This window comes from Augochlora pura, chromosome 9 (genome assembly GCF_028453695.1).
Source record: "Augochlora pura isolate Apur16 chromosome 9, APUR_v2.2.1, whole genome shotgun sequence".
Lineage (NCBI taxonomy): Eukaryota > Metazoa > Arthropoda > Insecta > Hymenoptera > Halictidae > Augochlora > Augochlora pura.
Genome location: NC_135780.1, coordinates 11,451,331 through 11,477,688, shown reverse-complemented (window position 1 = coordinate 11,477,688; position 26,358 = coordinate 11,451,331). Strand labels below are relative to the sequence as shown.

At 54.8% G+C, this 26,358-nt stretch overlaps 2 protein-coding genes across 17 annotated transcripts; one reads left to right on the top strand and one right to left on the bottom strand.

Moving 5' to 3' along the window:
* Positions 1–335: 335 nt before the first annotated feature.
* Positions 336–25,285, top strand: Hdac4 (histone deacetylase 4). 15 transcript variants are annotated; one of them, XM_078190020.1, is made up of 18 exons: positions 336–909; positions 2,652–2,795; positions 17,545–17,604; positions 18,244–18,410; positions 18,558–18,734; positions 18,808–18,933; positions 19,126–19,208; positions 19,294–19,403; positions 20,046–20,183; positions 20,645–20,745; positions 20,825–20,965; positions 21,058–21,403; positions 21,904–22,410; positions 22,543–22,809; positions 22,984–23,330; positions 23,631–24,185; positions 24,314–24,453; positions 24,544–25,285. In XM_078190020.1, the coding sequence occupies exons 2-18, from the start codon at positions 2,720–2,722 to the stop codon at positions 24,605–24,607; spliced, it is 3,405 nt and encodes a 1,134-aa protein (XP_078046146.1). In that variant the 5' UTR covers positions 336–909; positions 2,652–2,719; the 3' UTR covers positions 24,608–25,285. The 15 variants fall into 15 exon arrangements, with proteins under 15 accessions (XP_078046146.1, XP_078046147.1, XP_078046151.1 ...); XM_078190021.1 differs by having other exon boundaries at positions 336–926; positions 17,548–17,604; XM_078190025.1 differs by having other exon boundaries at positions 336–926; positions 18,630–18,734.
* Positions 3,976–6,652, bottom strand: LOC144474775 (cytochrome c1, heme protein, mitochondrial). Of its 2 annotated transcripts, none has more exons than XM_078190036.1 (4): positions 6,570–6,652; positions 5,359–5,655; positions 4,686–4,964; positions 3,976–4,610 (listed from the first exon to the last, which is right to left on the bottom strand). In XM_078190036.1, exons 2-4 carry the CDS (start codon positions 5,647–5,649, stop codon positions 4,374–4,376), a joined length of 807 nt encoding a protein of 268 aa, XP_078046162.1. In that variant the 5' UTR covers positions 5,650–5,655; positions 6,570–6,652; the 3' UTR covers positions 3,976–4,373. The 2 variants fall into 2 exon arrangements, with proteins under 2 accessions (XP_078046162.1, XP_078046163.1); XM_078190037.1 differs by lacking the exon at positions 6,570–6,652 and adding an exon at positions 5,739–6,159.
* Positions 25,286–26,358: the final 1,073 nt, after the last annotated feature.

Sequence of the window (26,358 nt, the reverse complement as noted above, 5' to 3'; positions counted from 1 at the left end):
TGATTGGTTTACTTCGACATCTCTGATAATTCGTATCGAGATCGAAATCTCATTCGCATCTATTTAATCCGATCCAAATTCACTTTGTAATGTACTCGATGTTGTCTAGCGGTAATTTTGAATAGCGTCGAGGTTTAAAACGCGTTCCGTCAGGTGTCAGCACCGGGCAAGCGAACGGGAGCGAAAGAGAAAGAGGAAATACGCGGATGCAGACGAGAAACGGAGACAAAGAGATAGCGGGAACCAGAGGGAGGCGGGTGGTAGGTAACCAGACGTCACGAACGAGATGTTGGTCGATCGAGGTCGTCGAAGGTACACCAGTCGGTAGTTGGCAAGCCTGACGCGAACCGCTAGGTTGTAGGTTAGTTATAGCTGGTCGCATAGCTGCGTAATTACGTCTCTCTGAAGACGGGAAACGATAGCGCGGAATTCGAGAAAATTTCACGTGTGAACGGGCGTGTTATAAAATCTGTGTATCGTCGGAGAACGCGGGAAGAGAGACAAGGGGAGAAAGAAAGAGAGAGGGGGAGAGAACCGAGGCGGACGTCGTCGCGTGGTCTCCAGTGGTCTCTCGTCGAGAGCGACTTACGCGTTCCTCGTGTTTGGAAACGCATGCGTGCTACCAAGGTAACGAAGTGCGTCTGCCAGTCGTCCGACGGATTGTTATAGTTGGACGAATGGCGTCGAGGTAGCAGCTCGATCGCATTGTTTTTATGTTTCTCGTGTGTGTACATACCATGCATATACGCTCTGTCTAAGGCGTATCGCGCGAGTGTATCGCGAGTGTCTACCGTTCGTCTCTTTTACGCGTCCAGTTGTTCCAAAGTGCTTCAGTTCCCGACGGGGAGAGAAGTCGTGCTCGGAATCATCGGGATCGACGAAAGGCCGAAACATACGTGGTTCGCGAAGGTGTGGCAACGTTAACAGTGAGTCTCTCGGTATTAGTGAATTTGCGCGGTACCGACCATCGCTGGCCCCTCTGTTCGCTGCCTCTCCGACTGCGTTCCACTCCACAATCCTCTCCTCTCTTCTCGTCTCCTCTCCGCCGCGCTTCTATCCTATCCTATCCCATCCCATTCCATCCCGTTTCATTTCATAGCATCAGCACAGCATAGCGTGGCACAGCACGGCTCGTAGCATAGCATACCATAACACAACATCCTATTCTATCTCGTGCTCGGGTCTCGGCGCTACTTTGGTTCCCTGGTGTTCGCCGTGCTCCCGTTTCGCCGTCGGCTGCGTTCCATTCCTGTTGCTTACTCTTTCGAGAAACACGGTCGGCGAACGAATCTGTCCGCGCGTCGCATTTTTGCCACGTGTCGCCGAACACATCGTTCTCGAGTCGAAGTCCGCGGACGAGCGTCGCGAATCTTCGTAACACGCCGATACCCGCGAGGAATTCGACAGGAATTCGCTAGCGCGACGCGCTTCGTACGTTGCGCCTTATCCATCGCTCCCCGACGGATCGCGATCGGACCGGAGAAACCGAATTACCTTTCTGGTCCGAATCGAACGGTTTCGGGCTACCGACGGCATCGCGATCGCACGAGCACGCAGCAGGCCACTTGTCACGATTCGAATCCTATCCCGGATGCGATCGAGAGCCTTTTCGCTCGCTGTACCGTCGATTCGGTGGAATCGTTGCGCGATGGCAATAGCCTCCTGTCTCCGCGACGCTCATTATCGATGTCGTTCTTCCTACGTAAAACACGTTTCCGATACGCGTGACCTGGACCAGAGCTCGAGGGGGAAAAAAAACTGATCGCCTCGGCCGCCGATTCGGTAACGGCTGATTCACGATCAGCATTTAAGCCGCTCTCCGTCCCGTCGCGGATCCGCGACGATCGATGTTCGTTATCGACATTTTGCCCGACGGACCACCGACTCGAACTCAAACTCCCGTCGGAGTTTCGTCTCGGCATGGCACGTCGCTCGGCTCGGCTCGGGCATGCTCGGCATGAATCGAGCATCTAACGCACAGTGGTTTCAAATGCAATTCTAATCGGCCAAAATCATTTTTCTTATTTATCTACCATCACGCGCGCGCGTGTATCTTCTAAACATTCCGCTATGAAAGTACAGCAGTTACCCCTACTAGGAATTACTTGCGTTAATGGCACCTGCTTCGCTGTCGACGTCAACAATACCGAATGATTTTCGAATCGCGTGCCTTTGGTTTCTGTTACATTCCTGCTATATTCCGTGCATTCCGTTGACTTGTGCTCGGTTAGAACTGCATTCGAGAGCAACGCGAGCCGTGCTGTGTGTTCGCTCCGCGCGACCCTTACACATCCCCGTGTTTGAACCTCGATCGATGAGGTTCGCGCTCGGCGGGGTTTATCATTTATTTAACTATCGTCTCGCGCGCTCGCTGGACATTCGAAGCATCGCGTCGGTTTCGCGCGAGCCGGACGAACGCGTGCGCGGAAGAATTTCGTCTTGTTCCGTGTGAAACGGTCGTCGTCCTGATCGCGGTCACGGTCTCGGTCTCGGTCGCGGGATCGGTTCGGCCGAGAACCGAGCCCGGGGAAACGGGAAATTTTGAATCTCGAGCCCCTGATCTCGGCGCCACCTTGAATCGCCCACCTGCGTAATCCCCCCCCCCCCCCCCCCCTCCCTCGAGAGTAAACGAAGACCCCTTATCGTTTCAGAGAGCCACGCATGACGCGAACGGAGAGAACAGTGTCGCAAAGTTCGAAGCGTCGATGGTAAATGGTAGATGCAGGGGACGGTGAATGTTGGAGGAAACAGAATGTCCAGCGAGCAACCGCGAGCCAGCGCCGTTGCGACCACGGGTAAGTGCTGGATACCCTCTCTCGCCTAATATAATATCGCTGGGCATGATCCTTCGTGGAAACCACCGGCGACAACGGGTTCGGTCCGTCGGTCGATCGAGGAATCGTTGGCGCGGGATCTCGACGTCGACGCGAAGCTTTCATTCATCGTTTCGTATATATTTTCGATCCGGTGCCGCCCCTTCTCTCCCGCGATCGCACTTGTTGCCATTGAGCGTCGAGAGACGAGACGGGCCGGGTACGCGGTGTACGAGACGGGACGACGGGACGAGACACGGGTCGTGCGAGCCCGCCTAGATCATCGACGCGACGCGACGCGATGTAATTCGACGAGAGGGAGGGAAGAGGAAAAAAGATACCGCGCAGAACGAAGGAGACGCGGCTACGTGGTTATTATTTTGGACTACGCGCCGCTATTTCGGAACCGTAGCAATTTACCGTGCAGGTCGAACGCGATCGTGGGCGGCGGACGATGGGACGAAACCGCGGGGGACGAGGGGGAGGCGGGGGTGGCGGGACCGCGACCGATGGACAGGTAAAAATAAATGGCGGAGCGAGAGATCTGAAATAGTTGGTCGATCGTCGATCGCTGTCGCTCGTTACCGGTTTCCAAGATGGTATTTCGGTTCGGTCGAGTTTGCCTCTCTATTTTTAACACCGCGATTAGCGTGGTGGCTTTCAGCGTGGTTCAGCCTTCGCCTCTGGATATGCCTACGCTTCCATTTCGAACAAATAAGGAGTACGGTGGTCGGTCTCGATAACTGTCGGTAAGATCTGCGCGATTACTGTCGAACTTCTATCCCCCGACACTGGGAGCATCCCTCTTGGAACCAGTGAAGTGTTAAACACGCTCGACGACCGAACATCAACGAAGAGTCGAGTGTTGGGAAGACTCGCGCTAACGCAAGCAAACCATTGAAACTTCCCTCGTTCTTGATTCTTTTGTACGAGACTGTCAACCACCGCCTTCGTCCCGTCTTTCTGGTTAAAATAACAGCAAACATAATAGAGATGTACCGCCATAATTACAGAGCTCTCGCACACGATACAAGCCGGTGCGTACGCCACAGTTTTGTCTCCTTACGCACTATTTCTCTCTGCAATAAAATATGCACGCTTATAAATTGTTATCGTATATATTGAACAAACTATATTAACATGCCCGCCGATTAGTGGGGGAAGCATTGAAACACGATGGAGGAGAACGCGAACTATTGGGAGAGAGTACAGCGTGCTTATGTAATAAGTTGAAGTACGGAACTTGAATCGCTTGTTACACAAGTGCATAGTTAGAATCGCAGTTGCGTCGTGTTTTTCGGTATTATTTTAATCGGCGAAACAAGGCGTGTGCACGACGAGGGGACGGTTCCATTGACGAGAAACTGAACTTAGGGAACGCTGAATTCCGAATTTGCAAGGTTTTTCAATCGCTGTTCTTCTGTACGTGTGGAACAGCGCGAGAAAACTGCAGGGCAGCTCTACGGTAACTGTCGCTCGACGGATCCGAAGTTTGGACAGATGTCGCAGAGAATGCAGTACAAGCTAAAACAGGATCGTTCTTACCCGTTTCGGCTGGGTTCATTTCGGCACGTACGCCATTCGACGACTTTTCAAGTGCGAGATGTTTCGCCTGTAAATATCGTATGACAGGGCGGACAGTAACGTGAAGATCGCTAGCCCTTTGAGCAGCATCAGTTGTCTCGTGTCGTGTTCCGGCGCCGCGGTCCACGACAGAAATTCGACCAAGTCCTTCGCCATTTGCGATTCGGTGGCCGGCGTGCCGTCCTCGAACTCCATCATGCCGTCGTACAGTATCTGAAAAGCGAGATCGTCGAGTATTCGGGAGGGGGGGGGGGGGGGGGGGGCGTCGGAGACGAGCGGTCGCGTTACCGGTGCCATTCCGGTGACGCAACCGGAAAAATACGGATTGAAGTGTTGCCCGTCGTTCAGCTTCACGCCCGCCGGTGGATCCCGAAATCCGGTCAGATAGGAGAAGAGAAAATTGAAGCCGTTGTGTCTGCTGTACACGATGTACGTCAGATCCGGCGGATAGCTGCCAAAGTTCGCGACCCTGGCCGCCTGCTCGTTCGGGAACGGTTTCGGGATCGCGTCGGAGAACTTCGCGGGCCTCATGTAATAATTGCCCTCGTCGTCGGGTCCGTCCTGCACCTGTGCCGGGAACGGTGGTCGACTGTTATCGCGTGAAACGATTCGCCCTGATCCACCTGGGACCGCCGACATTTTCGATCGTGGTTCACAGGGGTCATTTTTGCCATTATCATCGTATTACTCCATTTTACGGACGCTTTTCTCTTATTATTATATACACGGTTCATAGTGTTCTTTTCGACCAGGGACAGTGACCATATTTTCTAGGAGACGGTAAAGAATAAATCTGCTACCGTTTCATGCTTGGTGATACCATAATTTTCAAAATCGTATAAATTAATTTTGACATCTGTATTATAATACAATGATTAATATAATGACTTATTAAATGAAGAACGTATGGTCACCGTAGATCTGAAATCCAGTGACAGGTTAACAGATCCTTTAGTCGAACCTCGAACTCCGCGGCGATCTCTTTGACCTCCTCCTCGGTATGAGTCTGGTTGGTCAGGTCCATGAATTTCATGTATCTCAGACTGTGGCAAGTGTAGCAAACGGTTCGGTAGATTTGCCAGCCCCTTCTCAGAGTCGCGTGATCGAACGACTGGAACGTGCGCTGGAACTTCCAAGGGTAATTCGGCAACTCAATCGCGGCGACGCTCGCTTTCACCGAGTCGTTCAGCAGATAGAGGACAGTCCCGCAGCCGGCGGCAGCCAGCCCGGCAAGCTGAACGATCCTCTTCATTCAGGCCTGGAAATCGTTTGATCGCGATCGTGAACCAGAACAACACGAAAGTCCGGCGGACATTGTTTTCGATGATCGAAACAACGTACACGCGATCGTTCGCGACCACGTTCTCGGCGACGCCGCGGCATCGCGGCGCGAGTCGACGACGGGCAAGAAAATCGCAAGGTCGCTTCCTTCCGTCGTTGCCTCGATGATATTCCTCGACGGTCGCGGCGCGCTAAAACCGATTCGTTGTTTCGCGAGGCTAGCTTCTCCCGCGGGGGTTACGTAACGCGCAACCAGCGTTACACAACAGCGTTTTACAATAAAGGCGTCGCGTGTATTTCCGCGACGTTATAAATAAACTACTCGGTTATGCTTGGCATTATGCATGCGCGCATATTGGCGAGCTCGTGTACCAATCTGACGAGTCGTCGTCGCCGTTGTTTCGTTCGGTTACGGCTTGTCCGTCGGCGCGCGTGCGGTTTCCGCGCTTTCGCGCGACGATATCGGCCCGCGATATGCATACACATATATTCCCGGGCGTCCGCGCGGAACGGAGGAGAGAAGAAGCGCGCGGATATCGGACAACGACACGAGCGGATGTCTGCCGGACGGTGGACGCGACGCAACGGGGGTTGCGACGACGACGACGACGACGAGATATCCGCTCCGAGAGAATTTCGGGGTGCGACCGGTGAGCAAAAACCGCCGCCTTCCGTACGGGGAGGGGTGGTCGGTCTCTCTCGCCTTCGGCGTTGTCGCCGACGTGGCGCGTTAATGGTAACGCGTCAAGGACGACGATAGCGAAGGAGCACGATAACGTTACGTACTTCTCGTGACCACCGGACTCGTCTAATAATAGGTAGCCGCGTATCGATCCGCCACTCCGCGAAAGACACTACTCCCGGTTCTATCGTCTAACGAAAACACGTTACCGACGGATTAGTTCTCTCCGTCCATAGGCCACGCGGCGCGACGCTTTCCTCTTCTTCTCTTCCTCTTCTCTCTTCTATTCTATTCTCCTCCGTTTCCTTCTCCCTCCCTCCCTCCCTCCCTCCCTCCCTTCCCCCCTTTTTCCTCCTTCCCTCCCTCCCTCCCTCCTTCCTCAGCCGTTCTCGCCACGGCTTCGCCTCGGTTCGCGCCGCGGTCGTTATCAATCCGAGTTGCGAGCTATTTATATCGCGACTCCGCGGGCTTGGACGATACGCGGCCGCAAAGCTAACGGGAATTAATCGCGGGGATCGCCGCCACGGTTTTCCGCTTTTCATTTTTCCATCTGGCTCTCGGCCGCTGGCACGCCGCGGCGATATCGCCGCGCCCCGCGGACACGCGTCGCGGTATCGATTCGCCACCGAATCGGTGCAGCCGCGTCCGCCGCGACCGCTACCCTTCGGCAATCGAGAATCGAGGAATCGAACGGGGGCTACGCGGCTGCGAGCGGCGGATCCTCTCGACGGCCGCGGCGACCTCGAGGCAGCGCGTCGGCGGCGGCGTTACTCGCGGAACAGAGAACCGCTTCCATCGTTCTCCACGCGGGTTCTACCATCCCCTTTCGATTTCCGTAACATTCGTCGGTGTTCCCATGGCAGCATTGACCGTTTCTATTTACGTAACGTTCATGTTTTCTTCTCCCGTCGTCGCGGCACGACGCTGCTGCTGGCCCATCCGTGGCGCCACGGACACACGTGTTTCGAGCGCGCGCCTACGTACGCACCACCGTTCACAACCGCCCCGTAAGCGAACCCCGTATCTTCGCGCGGCGGGCGGCGGGTCCCCGTGCACTAAATCTGCACCGGCCGGTCCTTGGGACTACCCCCGATTTCGGACGCGAAAGTATGCGCAGCGATTGCCGTACGAATCTGTTCAGTAATACGGAGAGTCCTTGGATGTCGCCAGGGGAGGCAGGTTCAAGGATACCATGATCGAACGATGTCGAACGAGAGAATCCCCCATTTTTGCCGTCTTCCGGGTGAACGAAGACTTTCTCTTCGTTTAAAAAAAATATTTGCGTTACTAAAGAATTTAAAGTTCAAATTTAATGTAAAAATTAAATTCGACGATCGAATGAGAGTTCGACTTAGATATTCGAATTAAGTGTTGATAAATTTAGTGGGGTTAGACTATTATTATAAATTAATTGAAGTGGTTTATTTATACGGTACGGTCTCTGAATAGTTCAGTATATGTAGGTGAATATATTTCCAGAAAATCAAGTACTCCTAACCTCGTGATACGTGGAAACACAGTTGCTTCCTTACTCGCGGCTCTTCTCTATAATGAAACATGTGCTGTCAAGAATGCGAACTGTTAGGGCAGACTACTGTCGAGATTGTACGCAGCCGCTGGAAACCGCCGAACGTTCTGGCTGACCCAATATCTTTGGTATCAGCGGGCACCCTTCGTCGCGTACGACAAACCTGACATAACCTGACAAAATCGGCAGCAGGACGCCCGAATCGACTGCGGCACGGCGGCGGGTATCCCGCGGCTCGTTCCTCGCGAGTCTGCCTCGCATCTGCGAGCCGCGCGGCATAAATACGCGGGATCGCGCGTCGAACAGCCGCGCGCGTAAAATAGTCTCGCAGAGTTTATTTTCATCGGCTCCATTTATTTTCGCCCGGTTTGCCGCTCCCCAAGGATGCTACGAACGGTCTGGCGCGTCGAAGCTCGAAGCCCCGCGGCAAGGGTACGGAGGCGCGCGAGAGGGTTGCGCGCTTCGAGGAGAAGACGCGTCGCGTCGCGGCGCGGTGATCCCGCCGATCGGAACACGGCCGTTTCGGTATTCGCCATTGGAAACGGTCCTTTTCGCCCACGGTGGAAATCTCGAGGTGGAACGCAAAAGACGACAGCGATCCATATATTTAGGCTCTATTCACAGCCGGGCTTTGGTGTCTTGCCAAATCTATTTTTCCCGGCGAAGGCGGGATCGCGTATTGTGCCCGTGCTAATTCCGTCGCATCGTAACGCGCGGGCCGATCTCGTGGCGAAGGCGCGGGTGTTGCCTGTTTCTTGGCTCCGCGCGGCGTCGCCTGTCTCGTTCCTGGTTGCTCCTTCTCTGCGAGTACGTTCGCCGCGGTTCCTCCCGGCTTGGGCGAGCCCTCGCCCTCGCAGCGGGGCGATTCCGCGATTCCAGAACGCGGCGTTCGGGCTCCGAGAACCTTTTCATCGGCTGGACAGCGAGTCCGAAAGGAACGCGTCGATCGATCGCCGCTTGCTATTTCTATTTTTATCGCCGACGGCCCGTTGCTACGCGAACGGTGGTTTGTTCTCCGCTGTTCGCTGATCGCACCCGATTCGATTTTTACAATCGGCCGCGCTCTCTCTCCCTCTCTCTCTCTCTCTCTCTCCTCCCATTTTCGAACCGCTCTCTCCTCTGTTCTCTACGCGAAGACGGCGATCGGTAGCGGAGAGCCCTTCCGATCGTGACCCCGTGATATCGCCGCTGCCACTTCTCGGCCCTTGATAGCGCACCGTTAACCCTTCAACGACGCACGAATTACGCGCCTGTATTTTTCATACGTCGGTACGAAAATAACGTTGTAATCTTAATAATGTTAACACTGTGAACGTAACGGCATTTTACATACGCCTATTCTTACCGCAAGGGGTCGTTTCAACGTAAACGTTGACTGAAATAAACCCTGACTTTTAGAAAGAAATTCATTAAAGAAAATACTTCGCAACGTGATCTCTGATTTTTAATCAAATAATTAACTGATTACGCTTTTTACACACGACCGAATATCTCTTCGTTTTAAAGTAAATTTTGCTGGCGGTCATTTGAACCTTGGTACGTTTAGTGTTCACGTGACCTTATTATCGTGTAACTCCATTAATACGAACTTATGATATAATTATATTGATCCTGGTATCGCCCCCGGCGTCGAGGAGTTAACATTAAATCTCCCGAAGCCGTTTCTTATTTTAAAGTTGTCGGAATCACGAAGACTCTTTCGGAGGAAGCGATCGAATCGATATCTTAACGCGGGTCCGTCTAGCCATAAAAATGGCGAAAAATTGAAATACATTAAATATTAGCGTTTAATGTATCTCAACCGCAATCTTTCGCATTTCTATGGGGTGCCGAAGAGACGTCGATTCAACCGCAGAAAATCCGAGTACGTTTGCTAAGGTCGCCGCGACTCTCGGCCGGCGACGGTGCAGCGATCTTGCGCGCCTCGGGTCTCGCACCGCCGTGTCTCCCAAGGGCTGCGACGGGTGCCATAAAAATGGCCGATCGGCAACCGGGGGGGTATCTAGATCGCGAAGTCTCCGACTGCCAACTTCCACGGCTCCCCGACAATACGCTCGATCGAGACTTTGCGTAGGTGGGCGGCGAACTCGTGTGCACGCGCGCGTCTCGTGCAAGGTACGAATAGGTGCCTGAACCGCGAGGAGGGGGTAGTAAACATAACCCAGATTCGTAAACAGTGGTGGCATCCGGCCGTAGCCGCGGCGAGGGGGGGGTAAACCACGGGCAGAACCAATAACCTAGCCCGATAGCGGTCGTTCGCGAAAGTGGACACGGTCACCCTCTGCCGCAAAGGTCACCCTAGACAAAGTCCAGGGGCCGAGTCGACGCCTCTATTTATAGGAGTTTGCCCCCTTATCGCTCCTCCTTCCGCCTCGGCCGGAGAGGACTCGAAACCTCTCTACTCGTTCTCTCCTTTTTCTCCCTATATTTCGCGCGCGCACCCCCGACCCACCACGGGGCTTTTCCTCGTCGTTATCCGCCGCGCTTCTCTCCTCGCTTTCTCCCGGCTCTCTCTCTCTCTCTCGCGCGCGCGTCGTCGTCGTCGTCGATCGTTTCCAATGAGTCAGTGGAGGTGCCGCTCTCTGCCCGTTTCTCTCCGTCCCCCGGTTCTCCGTCGGGGTGGCGCCAACCGAACACCAACGAAACGCTACCTGACGCTGAAACCGCGTCTCGCGACAGATCCGTCGGCCCTTCGTCGTTTCGTCTGCCGCCCCACCGATCCCCGGGCGTCCGATAAACCATGGCCGCCGTCGACGGGGCCCCCCGTTTTCTCGTTCGGCCCCCCGTGCTCTCCCTCTCTCTCTCTCTCTCCGGAAACACGAAAATATGAGCGTCGAACGGTACCGAGCGAATATTAATGCCTGTTTTCGCACGTGTAGACGTTTATTTTTACTCGTATTTTTAGCAGTCGATATTTTCGAACGAGTCCGCCGCTATTTTTGTCCTAACACGCCATACGGCGTATTACCGTGCGAGAGCCGCGCGGCCACCTACGAAGCGAATTTCTCTCTCTCTCTCTCTTTCTCTCTCTCTCTCTCGAGGTTCGTTTCACGCGTTCCCGCCCCGTCGGCGCGGCGTTTCTGTTTTCGGGCGTGTATTTCGAGGAAGAAAGAAAACGACGTTTCCCCGATCCGCGGGAGAGAGAATTTCGTAGGGGTGTCGGGGGAGACGCGTCGTCCTCCTCCTCGTAGTCGTCGTCGTCGTCGTCGTCGTCGCCGTCGGTGGGACACATTGCGAACCATCGGACGTCCGTATCGATTCGGCTATTTCGAGAGGCTGCCAGTCGACGGCATAATCGCGCGAATACACAATTAAACGGAGTTACGCGACCGGCCACGGAAATAGACGCGCGGAGAGTGTCAGGTGTGTCGCACCTGACCGTACCAACGAAAAAGGATCGCGGCGAAAGAATAAATGCGAACAAACGTCAGCGGCGCACGGACCGCCGCCGCGCGCGAGAGGAGCCGGCCCCGAGGGATAGAGAGGAATTAATTTTGCCGGGAGACCCGATCGAACGGACGCCGCGGCCGGGGTACCAGCGGGCGACGGACCGAGGCGAGATTATAAAGGCGAGATTAAACGAGAACCAGTTTCCTCGAATCGGTTTCGGTTCCCGTTCGAGTCTACGCGAGTGCTATTTCGAAGGGGGGGTGAAAGGGCCCTAGCTAGGTAAGCAGCTAAAAATAACGTCGGTACATCATATCGAGCGGTCGTCTATAAATAGTCGAAAGTGACACGAGAGGCCCTGGATGGATCGGAGTCACGAGCGGGAGAGCTCTACCGGACACGCCCGCCTCTCTCGGAAAAATCTTCGCGCGGGGATCCACGGATCCCCCCCTCCTCCCCTTTTGCACCTGTTCGATCGGCCGGATCGATGCGAGCGACCGCGGAGGGGTCGGAGCGGCGTCGATCCTCTCGATAGGTCGGGGAGGCCACGAGATTTTCCCGACCCAATTTCCCAAAGTCGCGGGCAAACGAGAGAGTGAGAGCGATGGAGGGGGACAGAGAGAGAGGGAGAGAGAAAGATAGAGAGAGAGAGAGAGGGAGAGAGCTGTTTCCTCGTAACCCTCTCGGGAACTGTTTGGCCACCGTTCGGTCGATCGTTACGCGCTCGCCTCGGCGTGTTCGGGGTGTAGCGAACGAGAACGGTGGAAGGGAGCTTGCGGCGGGCCGGGGAGGGGTGACCTTGCTTCCTATTTTCGGAAGGTGGCTTTCTCGTGACCCGTTCGGTCGGAAGCTTTCGGTCGCGCGAAACCTGCGCCTCCCGAGGGGCGGCGGGGGGGGACGGAATGGAAGAAACTCGAGTGCGCGAGCAACGGGTTAGGGGTTGGGGTTGTCGTCGCCGTTTCCGTCGCCGACGACGTTCCCGTCGCCCGTCGGCAGGCGGTAGACGCGCGCGAGGCCGGAGGCTATCGATCGAATCGAAAGCGCACCAAACGACCAGCTATTTAGAATAGCTGCTCGGCGATTCGGTGCCGGTCTTAGAACCACCTGTTCCGGTCGCCAAAGGTTTCACCCTTACGTCGCCCTTACGGCATCGTGTCTCTCACGACGATCGAAGATACCGCAGCATGTAAACAGGATTGGTCGTAAAATAAATCCTCACAATTCAATTGCATCCACGGATCGTCTGACCTCGTTAAGCTACCAAAAATATTAAAAATTATGCAACCTACAAAACTGCATAAAGAACTTATATATAGAACGACCGGTAGGGTCGTAAGTTCAACGATCCGTATGATTCATTTACGGTAACGAAGATTAGAATGATTACAGGGAGGACCGTGCGCGCAGCAGCGCGGTCGATAAAGCGCGTTCGAAATCGGACTTAAAAAAAAAAATCGGTCGAGGTTAAGAGGGGTTTCGAATTAACGGCTGTCGCAATGAGTCATAGGTGGAAAGGACTGCGGAAGCTCTCGTCGTCGTGGCTCGGAAATGTGCATCAAACAAACACGTTTGCAATTGCAGCGGGCCGCCACCCCCGATGCGGTATATCCGATTTATTTATTTACTCGGCGCGGCGGCTACGATCGGACTTGTGTTTCGCGAAAGCGTCTTACATCTGAATACTTTATCCGCGACGCCGCGTAGACTTTACCCTACTCTTCGATTCTCATCCTATCTCGCCCTCGCAGCCTGCAATCGTGGCGCGCACCTCTCCTCGGTCGGTTTTCTTTACAGTTTTCCTCACCAGATGTTCCGTTTCCCAAAGCTACTGTAGCAGCGTGTGCCGCGTGGGGAGAGGGCGCGATCGGATCAAGAGAGCGGTATCGAAATCTTCCGGCTCGCGAGAAACTGTCCGCGGGTTAATCGCGGAGAAATCGGCGTCGGTTTTCCCGACGGTTCGGGCATGCCCAAGGAAACCACTCGGGACAAAGCCGAGGACCGTGCGACGCGGAGGAAGACAGCGACGGCGAGGCGGCGACGGATAGAAGGGTGGTATATATAAACTATAAGCCGTGGGCGGCGGAAAGCAGGGAGGGAAGAACGATAGAGGAAGAGAGAGAGAGAGCGAGAGAGAAAGAGAGGGTGAGCGTGAACGAGGCAGCGGACTGCGGAGGGAGAGGCTGGCTTGCGATTACGTTGCGGTCGCGCGCCGCAGAGCGAAAAACAGAGAGAAATAGAAGCGGAGGGAGCGCGAACGCAACAATACACATCGGGTCTCTATAAATAGCCGAGATTCGCGAGGCTCGCGAGGCGGGGCGCTGTGGTCGCGCGACAACGCCAGAATGCGAGAGATTCGCGAATGAGGCGGTATAGCGCGGCTCACGCGCAGTATCCTCTCGATATCCGTGGTGCGCGCGCGAATCTTTCCACGGATCGCGGCGTCGCGACGACGACGGCTCGCGCTCGGTCGGTCGCGCGCGACGCGATGTAGCATCGCTCGATTATCGATGAGTCGCGTGGAATCGTGAAAAATACGGTACGATCGAGGACTACGTCGAAGCCGTCCGCCGGTGTTTCGGTACGGTGACTGCGACCACGGCCAGAGGATCCACGGATATCGTGCTTGGTGTTTTGATACAGCGTGCGGAGCAGACAGCTTTCGGTCCGAAGAGCACAGACACACGGAACGACGTCGACGATGAGAGTGACCGCGTTCGCCGCCGAGAAAGGTGCGAAACGCTCGTTCGACAGAGACACGGGCCACGAATTTCTCGAGCGATCTCTCGTTTCCGCGGCGCAATTCTCCGGGGAGAAACCGCGTCCCTCTGGCGATGCGTGTGGATCGTTTTTTCCTCCGTCTGAATGGGCGCTCTTTCGCAACAACCGGAGCGCGCTATTCTCGTCTCCTTTCGCGTTTCATCTTGTCTCTCGTCCCGCCTCGCCTCGCCACCGTTTGCCTCGCGTCGTCTCGTACCGACCCGACCCGACCCGACCCAACCCCCTCTCGCTTTGCCTCGTCGCGCGTCGCGTCTCGTCTCGTCGGATCTCGTCTGGTCTCCTCCCGTCTCGTCTCACCGATCCCCGGTACTCGTGGGAAGCAACCGCGTTGCGAGCTTCCTGCGTGTCAACCGGAAAACGATTTCCAATGCGGCGACAGCGACGACAGCAGCACCAGCGCCGGCGGACACCTGTTGTTCCTGCTGGGTGCGGATCCGCGCTGCCCGCTCTCTCTCTCTCTCTCGCTCTTCGCAAATGCTACAAAACGAAACGCGTTATCGTTTCCCTTTCGTTTCTGTCCCCGTTACCGTTTCAAAAGACCGCGCGTTGTACCGCGACCATTTTATTCAGATTTCGAGTGACCGAGAAACAAGAGAAGCAGAGAGTTGAGAGAGAGAAGAGCCGCGATGGAACGAAAGCGATGTGACTAGGGCGATGGGCTCGCCCGAAGGGACGAAGGATCGATGAAAAGAGACAGGACCGGTTTCGAGACCGCAACGAGTTCGAGACGGCACCGTGTTCCGCTTCGCGCCGCTACGAGAACCGATGGCAGATGATCCCCGTCGTGGACGGCGAGTCGAGCCGAGTCGGAGGCGTGGGCGGAAAAAGCGAGCCCTCTTCTCGCTCGCGCGCGTCCGCGCGGCCGAAACTGCCGAACGTTTCGGCCCGATCAGAAACCACCCGGCCGCGCACGAGACACCGCAACAATCGACGCGGCGCGGCCACCGTCGAATTTCCGTCGGAACGTAAGCGGCGCGCGCGACTGACCGCGATTCGCGGATCCGGCACGAGGAACCAGAGACGGTCGAGACACGGGTCTGACGTCACTGGAATCATTCGCGCCACTTAGACGGAGTCACGGGATCAATTTAGAACGCGGGACGCCGGTCAAGCACCGCCGTGGCCGGCCGGTACACCGATCGTGACCGGGCCTCGCGTCGCAGATCGTCGATCGGCGCGGAATCGAGAGAGGAATCGGCCGCGAATTCGAGCCGATCGCGTGGTTGCCGCGCGGCCGAGTCGGGCGGCTTCGCCGTGCCAGGATCGACCCGAAGGGATAAACGCGACGGAAACACGGCAACAGAGCGCAAAGGAGAGGAACAAGAGAGGGAGGCCGAAACGCGTGTACGTTCGCCGCGTTTAGTAGGCGCGTATATAAATGTCATCCTATATATAGCAAGCGTACGTCTAATCTTAGCTAGTCGGCCACCGGCCAGGAACACGAGTAAAAAGTTCCGTCGACTTCTCTTCGGCGAAACCCTCTCGCCTCTCTTCCTCCCTCTCTATCTCTCTCTTTCTCGCTCTCTTTCCACGTCGCGCAACCCTTGCTCCGCCCTTCTAGCTCTCTCTCTCTCTCTCTCCACGTCTCGTCTCGATAACTCGGCGCACATTTCGCAAGCGAACGCGTTTCCTCCCGCGTAACTCTGACGCGCCGCCGCGGATATTTGGAATTAGGCTCCGTTTGCTTCGCGAGTGCCGTCGCCGAAAAGATGGCTGTCGGCACGTTATGGGAGGCGAAAGGAAACTCGGGCCGCACCACCCCCGTCTCGGACGCTTTCGAACCGCTTGGACGTGTTATACGCCGACGCAGTGCTCGCGTTTTATGCGTCCGCGCCGTCTTTTCAGCTGACGAAGGTACGTACCTGGGATATAACGAACCGCTCGTGTACCCGAGCACCGGCCGAGAGAGAGAGAGAGAGAGAGAGAGAGAGAGAGACCCACCTGTTGCAACGACCCGCCGCCGCCGCCGAAGCCCGAGAGCCTTCGGGAACGGTTTTTCCGTCGGTCCGCGCGCGCGAGATCCGTGTGTCCTGGCAGCCGGTCGAATTATCGGCTCCGCTGCCTCGGGGATGGCGTAGTGCCGTGTACTCGTGCGGCTCGACGTGTAGCCCCCGAGGGGGTTTCGGAGCAACAGTTTGCCCGACCTACACACCGACATTCGTCCGCTAATAATACCGACGCGTGTCGCGACGGCCGGCCAGCCTCGAACAACGCGAATTGCGAAAACGAGGGACGCGCCACCGCGTCGAGAGTGAATCCTCTGGCGTTCGATTAGAACGCTGCGGAGCCGGTTACCACCGTTCGATGACGGACCTTCCTTTCCGAGAGTAATTAATTTTGCATCCGATAGGACGTATTAAATTCGCTTCATGATAAAATGAATGAAAGAATAGTCACAGTTATTGGGTCGACTCGTAGTAACCGGCGCTTAAACGAATATCGCACGACAATGCAGAAAGCTAATCTAGCTGAAATTTCAATTTATCTAATCTAATAAGATAAACACAAGTATTCGAATATGAAAGTTGCGACTCAATTTACAGCGTTAGATTACGAAATCTTCGCTGGTTCGTGTTACGAATTATTTCCTCACGCAACGTTCTCTCGCAGGAAAGAAATCGTGACTCCTTAGGTTCTACCGCATCGGTTACCTGTCGCCTCCGTTCTCCAACTCTTTCGAACCTCGCGTTTGCAACGAACGCTCGAGTCGCGCAAAAAAACTGTCGCGAGTTCGTTCGACGCTGTAACCGCGTCTCGGATCTACGCGCGCGCGTCGCAGGAGCGAGCGGATGGAAACGTGGTTGGAAGGAACGCGAGCGTCGTCGGCCGTCCCGGATCGGCGCGGCGCGCCATAAAATTTTCGTGTAATTGATAACTAGGCAGGGTTTAAACGCGTACATCCGGACAACGCTTTTTGTGGCAATTACTCTAATCAATGTGGGCCTTAATTGTCTCCTTCGTTGGCAGACGTCGACGTCGTAGCGTGGAACACGGCCGCCGACGAGAGGCCAGAGACGGGACGAGTGAGAGAGAGAGAGAGAGAGAAAAGGACGGTGTACGGAAACGAGACCCGCGAGAATCACGCGATCCACGGTGATCCCATTTTCGGTGCAGAGGTTTCGCGGTTCCCGGTATCGACGGCCCGTACGAAAAAGGGAGAAGAGCGAGGCACGCGCGTCGGAGAACGGCCCTCCTTCGATTAACCTTGGACTTGACTCGAAGGAATGCAGCGTGCAGTGACCTCTGCTCGTTCGCTAACTCGATGCTCGTCCATTCTCTTTCGCGATCGCTACCACCAGCCATTTTGGACCCATTTTCGCCTGGCCGTAAACAGAGTGAGAGAGAGAGAGAGGGAGAGAGAGAGAGAGAGAGATATCAGGAAGAAGGAGAGGTAGAGAGAGAGAGAGAGAGTGAGAGAGAAAGAGAGGACAGGCGACGGAGCACCGTTCGATCATCGAAACCCGCTGAACCGATTCTCTGTTCTGTTTCAGAAGACGTGGGCTATAGAAGCGTCGAGATCGCGTCCGCGTTTACGCATTTGCCGCAAAAGGGTGAGTCAAGCGGAACAAGCGGGAAACCGCGCGCGGAACCGTACGCGGCGTCGTCGTCGTCGTTCGGATTCTGTCCCCGAACGTACATATGCCATTATTGGCGATTCAATGGTTTTCGTGCCGGCGCGAACTTCCTTCTCCGAACTAGCTTACTCACCGCTCGCCTGTGACCGCTTGGCATTCCGCGGATCTTCTCTATAGAACGGCAAACGGATTCGCTTCTCGGTTCGGCTCGTTCCGATCCGGATCCGACGCCGACATATCGTCGCGGGGCGATCGCGAAATCGGTCGTACAAACGAGCGAGCGGAGCAGATAACACGGCGGGTTCGTCGTGCACGCGTTCCCGTCAGCACGGTCGCCCGCGACTTCTAAAAATAGCCGCGCTATCGAGCCGCTCGCGACGATTCCGAGATAATGATCGCGGGGACGAGCCCGTGGCAGTTTTCGCGGTCGCGTATCTTTTGCGACGTTCCGCGATTAATCTCGCGGAGCGTGTACCCCCGGTGGTTTCGTCGCGCCGTAGTTCCGCCGTGCGCCGGCGAGAATTATTGTCCGAAAAAAAAACGGCACCGTGGTGGTCCGGGGGAGAGGGGGCTGTGCGAAACTCGAGCGATCGGTGGTTGTTGTGTGTTGCGCAGAAATGGCCAGGGACACGCCGGGCTCACCCATGTCCAGACCGCGGGACTTGGTCGGCGGAGTTGGCGGTGCTACGGCCACCTTGACACCCAACGTCTATCACGCCGCCTCCGGCGATCCAACCACGGCCACCCTCCACGGTCACGCGCTCCAGCAAAAGATACTAGAGGTAACGTATTCGCCGTAGAGCGACGGTCTCTGTCACTCTATCGTGGGCCAGAGCGTCAACCGGCAACACGGCCCCCGTGTGTGTTCCGATTGCCGCGAGTCGCCACCGCTTTTTCTCGCGTCTCGTTCGTTCTCGTTCCAAACACAGCCGACCAGCGGACCGCGTGCGTCTCGTTCGTCCGGAGCACGGAGTAAAACCCACGGATCCGTGTTCTTCCAGCTGCAACAACAGCACCAGCTACAACAGCAGATTCTGCGGCAACAGTATCAGGCGCAGGAACGCCAGCTGATCGAGCTACACGAACAACAAATGCACCAATTGAAGGTAAGCGTACGATCTTTGTTCCCCCATTTTGATCGAGCCCTGACATTGGTCTATGCCCGAATCGGTTCCGCAGGTCTGGGAACAGCAGAAGCAACTGGAAGAACAACGAAGAGAGAAAGAGCGGCTCGAGGCGCTCAGGAAGAAGGACAAGCACGATCACAGCGCGATCGCGTCGACGGAGGTCAAGCAACGGCTTCAGGTAACACATTCGCGAGATTCGCGGTTCAATTCATATATATCCTAAGCGCCATTGCGTTATTTAATTTTATACGCCTTTCGAAAAATCGAGGAGCATCGATTTTTAATTAAATTCCAGTACTTTTCGAGGCTTCCGCCACGATTTGCGACCATTCCGGGTCCTGTACTAACGCTTGTCTTCTCCACGTTTCAGAGTTTCCTCGTGAACAAGAAACAGAGGGAGGCCGCCGCGGCCGCCAATGGGGCCATACCCGGCACACCTGGATACAGTAGCTGGTGAGAGATTTCTCTTTCGATTTCATCGAGATTCGTACCAGAATGATCCCCGATTTGTTACCACTTGATCGCGTTTGTCCGACAGGTTGCAACCACAATCGGAATCGGCGGGTAACGCGAACGCCTCGCACCCCTATCGAATGCCGCAGATGCTCCAGGAAAAGTTTGCCGACGATTTTCCTCTTCGAAAAACAGGTACGTAGACAGGCGAACGTTTATACACGCGCGTCATGCCAAAATTATTCCCGTGGTGTCGAGTGATTCGCATACTTGGTAAGACGTAGTTTTTCTCTTTCCTTTCACTTTATTTCTCACCTCTCTTCTTATCTTTTTTTTTTTTTGTCTGTCTGTATATTTCTTTCTCTCTTTATCTTTCTTTCGTGTACCACCCCTCTTCGTTTCTGTTTTACGTTTCGTTTTCCGTTTCATTTCTTTACTTTTCTCTCTTACTTTACTCTGTGTGCCTATGTACGGTAGTATGCCTACTAAAGCATGGTTTTTGCGAAGTCCAACGATACTGTCTGATCATCGTCTTCTCCTATTTATGATCGGGTGGAGCGCGAACGCTCGCGAGCCAGTTCGTTCCCGCGGGGAACTCCTGTTCCCGAGGGAACGGGGACTCGCGCGTTTTCGCCGGCCACGCTTTTCACCTCCGTGTCGCCGCTCTCTAACATTCTCCATCGTCCTCCCACCGTTCCCGCGTCCGTTCCCGTTTGCTCATCGTCCCCTTACGATCGCCGTCCCCGCATCCAACGTCTCCGAGTTCGCAATCGTTTTACCCTCCGGCTCGTTACGACGACGACCAAACAACAACTAACCCTGGCTAAAATTGGCCAGCCTCGGAGCCGAACCTGCTGAAGGTGCGACTTAAGCAACGCGTGGAGAGGAACATGGCCGCCTCGAGAAACTCGCCCCTGACGGCACGCCGGAAGGATCGCCTGCTGTCGCACCTCAAACGGAAGTCACTATTAGCAAGTACGTTGCTGCGATCGAACTAAATCGAGAATTCACAATCGATCGTCGAAATTTACCGGCACTTCTCCTGCGTGAGCATTAGCAAACGGTTCTTTTGCACCCGAGTTTTCGATTAATCGATCGTTGATTTTTTGCCTTTCTGCCAGTGTCCAGTAACAGCATGTCGACGAACAAACTATGTCGTTAATCGATTAACAATGTTTCGAAACGAGGTCATCGCCGGAGAGCGCGTCGCTCGTTCGTTTTAACTGTTGTCTCCGTTGCCGATAATCGGGCGAATTGTCTTCCGGTAGTTGCGAAACGAGCGCGCGACGCATCACCGCGCGATCTTCGAGCGCGAACGAGAGACGCTGCCAGGTCTCTTTTTCGTAACTCGAAGGAAACCGATCTCGCGCGCGGCACGCGGCAGGCATACCGTTTCGACAAACCACGCCGCTGCTCCCTGACCAAACGATTTCCAGATTCTAGCAGCAATCCGGAGTCAGGGCCTAACTCACCGCCGACCGTGGGCAACTCGCAGGCGAGTCCAACCGCTGGAGGAAACGCGGCGGCCATACAAGAAGTGAGTTGACCCACCTTTTCTTCGATTATACTATTTTGTCGGTAGAGCGATGCGATTCAAACATATTCTCCATCTACAGGAAAGCGAAAACACCCCTTACGGCGGACCTCTCACCAGCGGCAGTCAGCAAGGCAGCCTCTCGGACCTATCGCTGTTCAGCTCGCCGTCCATGCCAAATATTTCTCTGGGTAGACCTCATGTTCCGTCCGGTGGCAACACGGTCAGTTTGGATCGAGTCGTCGATTTTAAATAATTTTTTAGAAAAGCAATGTATAATAGTTGAAGAAGCTAACAATGCTTGTCTTCGTTTAGACCGGCACTAAGTTGGCGACCGTCTCGGAAGCAGAGGTGAGGGCAGCGTTCACCGCGAGGCTAGGAATGCCGCTGACCGGGCAGATGCTACCCGGTACGTTGCCTTTTTACCCATCGTTAACGGTGATCGAGGGTGAATCGGCGAATTCTGGCTACGTGCACAAGCAAATGCAGAATCTGGAGCATCCGTCGAACAGGCAACACCCGCAAGCGGCGGTTTACCACAGCGCCGCGGCCGCGGCTGCGGCTGCTGCGGCGGCGGCTGCGGCCACGTCCGCGTCGCCGATCACGGACACGCAAGTAGCGCACGCGAGACTGCAAAAGGCTGGTCACCGGCCTTTAGGTAGTATGTTCTCTCTTTGTTACTGGCAACCCGGAGCCGGCGAGTGCTCGAGACGCGCGGCGAAAAGGGTGCACAAGCTTGCCGCATCGGTAGCTGTTTGGAGACCAGACGGTTCGGAGACTGTAGCGGCTACCTAGGGCTATTAGCAGATGGATACTTGATCGACACATTTCCCGCAACTATCCTGACACGTCAGCGACCCTTATTCACAAGGAGTGTGCAAGGATCACTGATTTTGTAGAGACGTTGTACACTTATAGATCTGTATACTATTAGAGGAGCAGACAGTCAATAGTGTCAACAGAATCAGTGACCCAGAGGAACCCCAGTGAATCCAGGACAAAAGGACGATCCCCTCCTTTCCCTTCCCTGTATAATTGTTTACCGCTGGAAAACAAATTGAGAGGAAGCGCGCGTCTCGGCAGTCATCCCCGCGCAACCATATTTTTCCTACCCGCGAAAAAGGAGAACGGTACTAACTATGGTTCTCCTCGTATCCGCAGGCAGGACGCAGTCCGCTCCGTTGCCGTTGGGTCACCCGATGCTGCAGGGCGGCATGATGGCACCGCAGACTCACTACGAAGAGTACCTGGCGGAGAAGCAGCTGCACGACCAGCAGCAAGCGCACAACTACCTGAAACAGCAGATCCGTCAGACCGTGTTGACCCGAGTGGGGTCGCGGGGTCAGGCGAACCAGCTGGACGAGGCTCCCGAATCCGAGGAGTCCGAGGTGATAGACCTGACAGGCGGAAAGAAGGATCTGCAGGAGGAAAGCGAGATCTCCAAGCAGCAGCGTGATCGCGAACAGTTTCTACAGCAGCAGAGGGACCTCATGATGAGGCATACCCTTCAGATCTCGAACGAGTCCACGGCCTACAGCGGGAATGGCAGTAGCGGGGGCGGCGGTGGAGGCGGCGGCGGAGGTGGTGGAGGACCTGGAAGTGGGAAAAACAGTCAGTCGTGCGCCAGACCTCTGTCCAGGGCGCTTTCGAGTCCGCTTGTTCACTTGGGTGGGTGGTTATATTATATATTCAGATCCATACTCGGCTAATCAGCTGTGTCATGAGACACCTAAGCGGTCCATGTATATTCCGGTACCCGGATGAAGGTACTGACTCTATTAAAAACTTATTGTTTCACAGGTCCTCAGTCTGGAAGCGACCTGTTCGCCCGATCATCCTCTCACCGACCCACCACCGGATTGGCCTATGACCCGCTAATGTTAAAACACGCGTGCGTCTGCGGAGAAACGGTGCGCGGCCATCCGGAGCACGGAGGTAGACTGCAGAGTGTCTGGGCTAGACTCTCGGAGACCGGTCTGCTTCAAAGATGCGACCGGATCAGATCGCGCAAGGCCACCCTCGAAGAGATACAGACGTGCCACAGCGAGGCGCACGCGCTTCTCTTCGGTGAGTTACCCTTGTAGAAACTCTCTAGTCGTTCGACTGTATCTTCTCCTTTGCTCACACGATCCTCGGTCCTCTGGCTCCCCTGATCACCTCCTGAATGTCCGGGTTTTCGTTGCGAGCCCGTTGCCTCTCGACGGCGACGCACGGACAGGGAATAAATTGTGCTTCGCACAGGGACGAATCCGATGAATCGACAAAAGTTGGACGTCTCGAAGCTCTCTCAACTGCCGATCAAGAGTTTCGTTCGGTTGCCTTGCGGCGGAGTGGGCGTCGATTCGGACACCACGTGGAACGAACTGAATACCGCGCCGGCCGCCAGAATGGCAGTAGGCTGCGTGGTCGACCTGGCCTTCAAAACAGTCATGGGCGACATTAAGAACGGCTTCGCGGTCGTGCGACCACCGGGACACCACGCCGAAACCAATCAGGCTATGGGTTTCTGCTTCTTCAATTCGGTCGCTATCGCCGCGAGGTTGCTCCAGCAAAAGCTAGACGTTCGGAAAATCATGATATTGGATTGGGTAAGACAAGCTCTCGATTCTCACGATTCTCCCAAAGAATTCGGCGAATTGGGCGCGTTCCGTGCCACGGGGACGGGCGACGGGGGACAAGAGACACACGGTTTAACCCAATGGTGTACCATCGATGGTATTCGGTGTTATCGGGGTGGTTGCGTCGCCGGTCCCTCGTCAGTCCCTCGGCAAGTCCCTCGGCTCGCACGAGACCGCCTCTCGGATCGAAAACAAAAAAAAAAGACCGCCTCTCGGCTTCTCCAATGGCGACGGCCCGTGTTTTTTTCTTGCTCTCTCTCTGTACCGTAGGACGTCCACCATGGGAACGGAACGCAACAGATGTTCTACGACGATCCGCGAGTTTTGTACCTGTCGATACACAGGCACGACGAAGGTAACTTCTTCCCGGGCACCGGCGGTTCGACCGAGTGCGGCGCCGGCGAGGGACTCGGGTACAACGTGAATATTGCCTGGTCCGGCGGCCTGAACCCGCCGATGGGCGACGCCGAGTATCTCGCCGCGTTCCGTACGATCGTGATGCCGATCGCGAAAGCGTTCGACCCGAGTATCGTGCTCGTCTCGGCGGGATTCGATGCGGCCGTCGGCCACGCCGCGCCCCTCGGCGGCTATAAGGTCAGCCCTGCCTGCTTCGGCAAGATGACGCAACAGCTTCTCGGCCTGGCGGATGGCAAGGTCGTGCTCGCTCTCGAAGGCGGATACGATTTGGCCGCCATTTGCGACTCGGCGCAGGAATGCGTGCGGGCGCTACTCGGCGACGAACCTAGCCAACTTCGAGAAGAAGAGCTCACCAGGATTCCTTGCCAAAACGCGATCGACACGCTCCAAAAAACTATCGCCGTCCAGGTACGATCGCACCTCCTCCCTCGTCTCTCACCCTCCAAAGTGTTCCCTTCAAGTCTTCGAATTAGACTCTTCGTCTCGTTTTCTAAAACGTTTCTTCTTGTTCTCTCTCGCTGTTCGTCGCAACGCAGATGTCGCACTGGCCTTGCGTTAAGGTGAACGCTCACACGGTGTCGATGAGCGCGATCGAAGCCGGCCAGAAGGAGCGCGACGAAACGGAGACGGTCTCCGCGATGGCCTCTCTATCCATGCAACAGCCTACCAATTTAACGTAAGTCGAACACGTTGTTCAAACGCCACCTTTCAAAGTACTCTTCAATTACGATATGTTTGAACACACTGTATAAAGGTTTTCTTCCAGGACCACCCCAGAACATTCCCGCGAAGTCTCTGAGGAGCCGATGGAACAGGACGACGGCAAATGAACCCGTGGCCGAGTGGGGCAATTAGCCTCCAACGGATAAACGCCGAATTTTCTCCGTCGTGCGCCGTTCCCCTTGTACGCGGCGTCACGCGACATCGCGCGACCATCTCGTTGCGCTTCTCGTCTCCATCCGTTTGTATCCATCCACAACACGGTGAACACGGATATTCGTCTAATAAGAATGTAGACATTTCAAAAATCCCACCTGTTCGCGAGGAGTCTCCGTGACGTCGACCGTGGAACGTCGACCGATCGGCAGATGTAGTTGTTTCTCTTTATCTCCGAGATGATCCTCGACGAATCGACGGAAACGATACTGGAAGCGCGATCTCTCCCCTCTATTACGAGTCGCGTCACGACTACGATGATTTCGTTTAAAAGACAGTAGCGTTTTAGGGACCTCGGAAACGTTTTTTTTTTTCTTCTCCGTTGCGTTGCCCGCGATTCCGCGTCCGCATCGCCATACGCTTACTTCGCCCGGCCGATGGACGTTTCCGGAACGCAACGGGAAGGATCATTATCGAAGCAGCCGCTGACTATAATTGGGAGAAAGCGCGTGAAACGATACAAGCCGTGTCGCGCAACCTGGTATCGCGCGAACGCAGCCATTCTATTTCCTTCGAACGGAATAGCAACATTTGGTTGTTTTATCGTGAACAAAGGCTGGTGTGATTTTTGTGATATTTTGTAAAAAAAAAAGAAGAAATTTAACGAGCTATGTTTAATTATTAAATGACGTGTGCATGCGTGCGTCTATCGCGTGTGCGTGTGTGTGCATAAACGAGAGAAATTGTCGAAAAAGTGGCGCGTGCGTGTATGTATGTATGTATGTATTGTGTGTGCGTGGCGCGCGGATGGCTGTGAGAGAGAAAATGACGGATATGTAATTGAAATAGGAGCATTTATTTTTGTGTCGTGCATTTGACGAAAACACGAAAGCACGGAGACACACACGAACTAAGCGAATAAGCGACGCCCACGAAAGCTTGTACATTGCGAAAAACGTACGCAGATAAATCCGTGCGGATGCAGCTTATCGTGGATCTCGCGCAGTAATTGGAAAAGCCCCTGATTAGGGCATGGGAGTACAAGAAGACCGAACGCATGCGTTCGCACATGCTCGAACTTGTCCGAAAGAATCTCAAACGTTCGCTTTGTGTCGTGTCTCGTGTTTTTACCAAAAATCATGGAAATATCAAGCGCAAAACAATTCTTTGGTCGACTCGGGTCTCGAGCTCAGTACCACGGATTCTTCTGTACCTGTCCATTTGGTCTCGTATCTGCCAAACCTCGACACGACGAACAAACCAACATACAATACCGTGTTCATCCACCATTATGGTACACAGGTGCGGCAACTCTTCTCCTCTCGGCTAGCTCTTTGGACTCGAATCCCGAAACAGTTTCGCTCAGCTCGGCTCGGCTCGACCAAACTTTTCGTTGCCACTTGTTCCATTCGCGTGCGACGGACCTTTATAAATTGTTGACAATTTACGAGAGTTTTATGAGTTTCGGGCAAAGAAACTTGCAACATTCCGGTATCGTTCGTAGAAAATCGATACAGTTTAGATGTATATTCGTTGACTCGCATCGAAACCAGAAATAAGAAGCTAAAGTTGATGATAAACAAATGTTACGATTACGTTATTGCACGTGTACGAATGTCTATATTGCGTAAGCTTAAACGTATTAATCATACATTTTTTATGTATATAAATGTACCTCGTAAAATAACTTTAAATAAAAGGTATA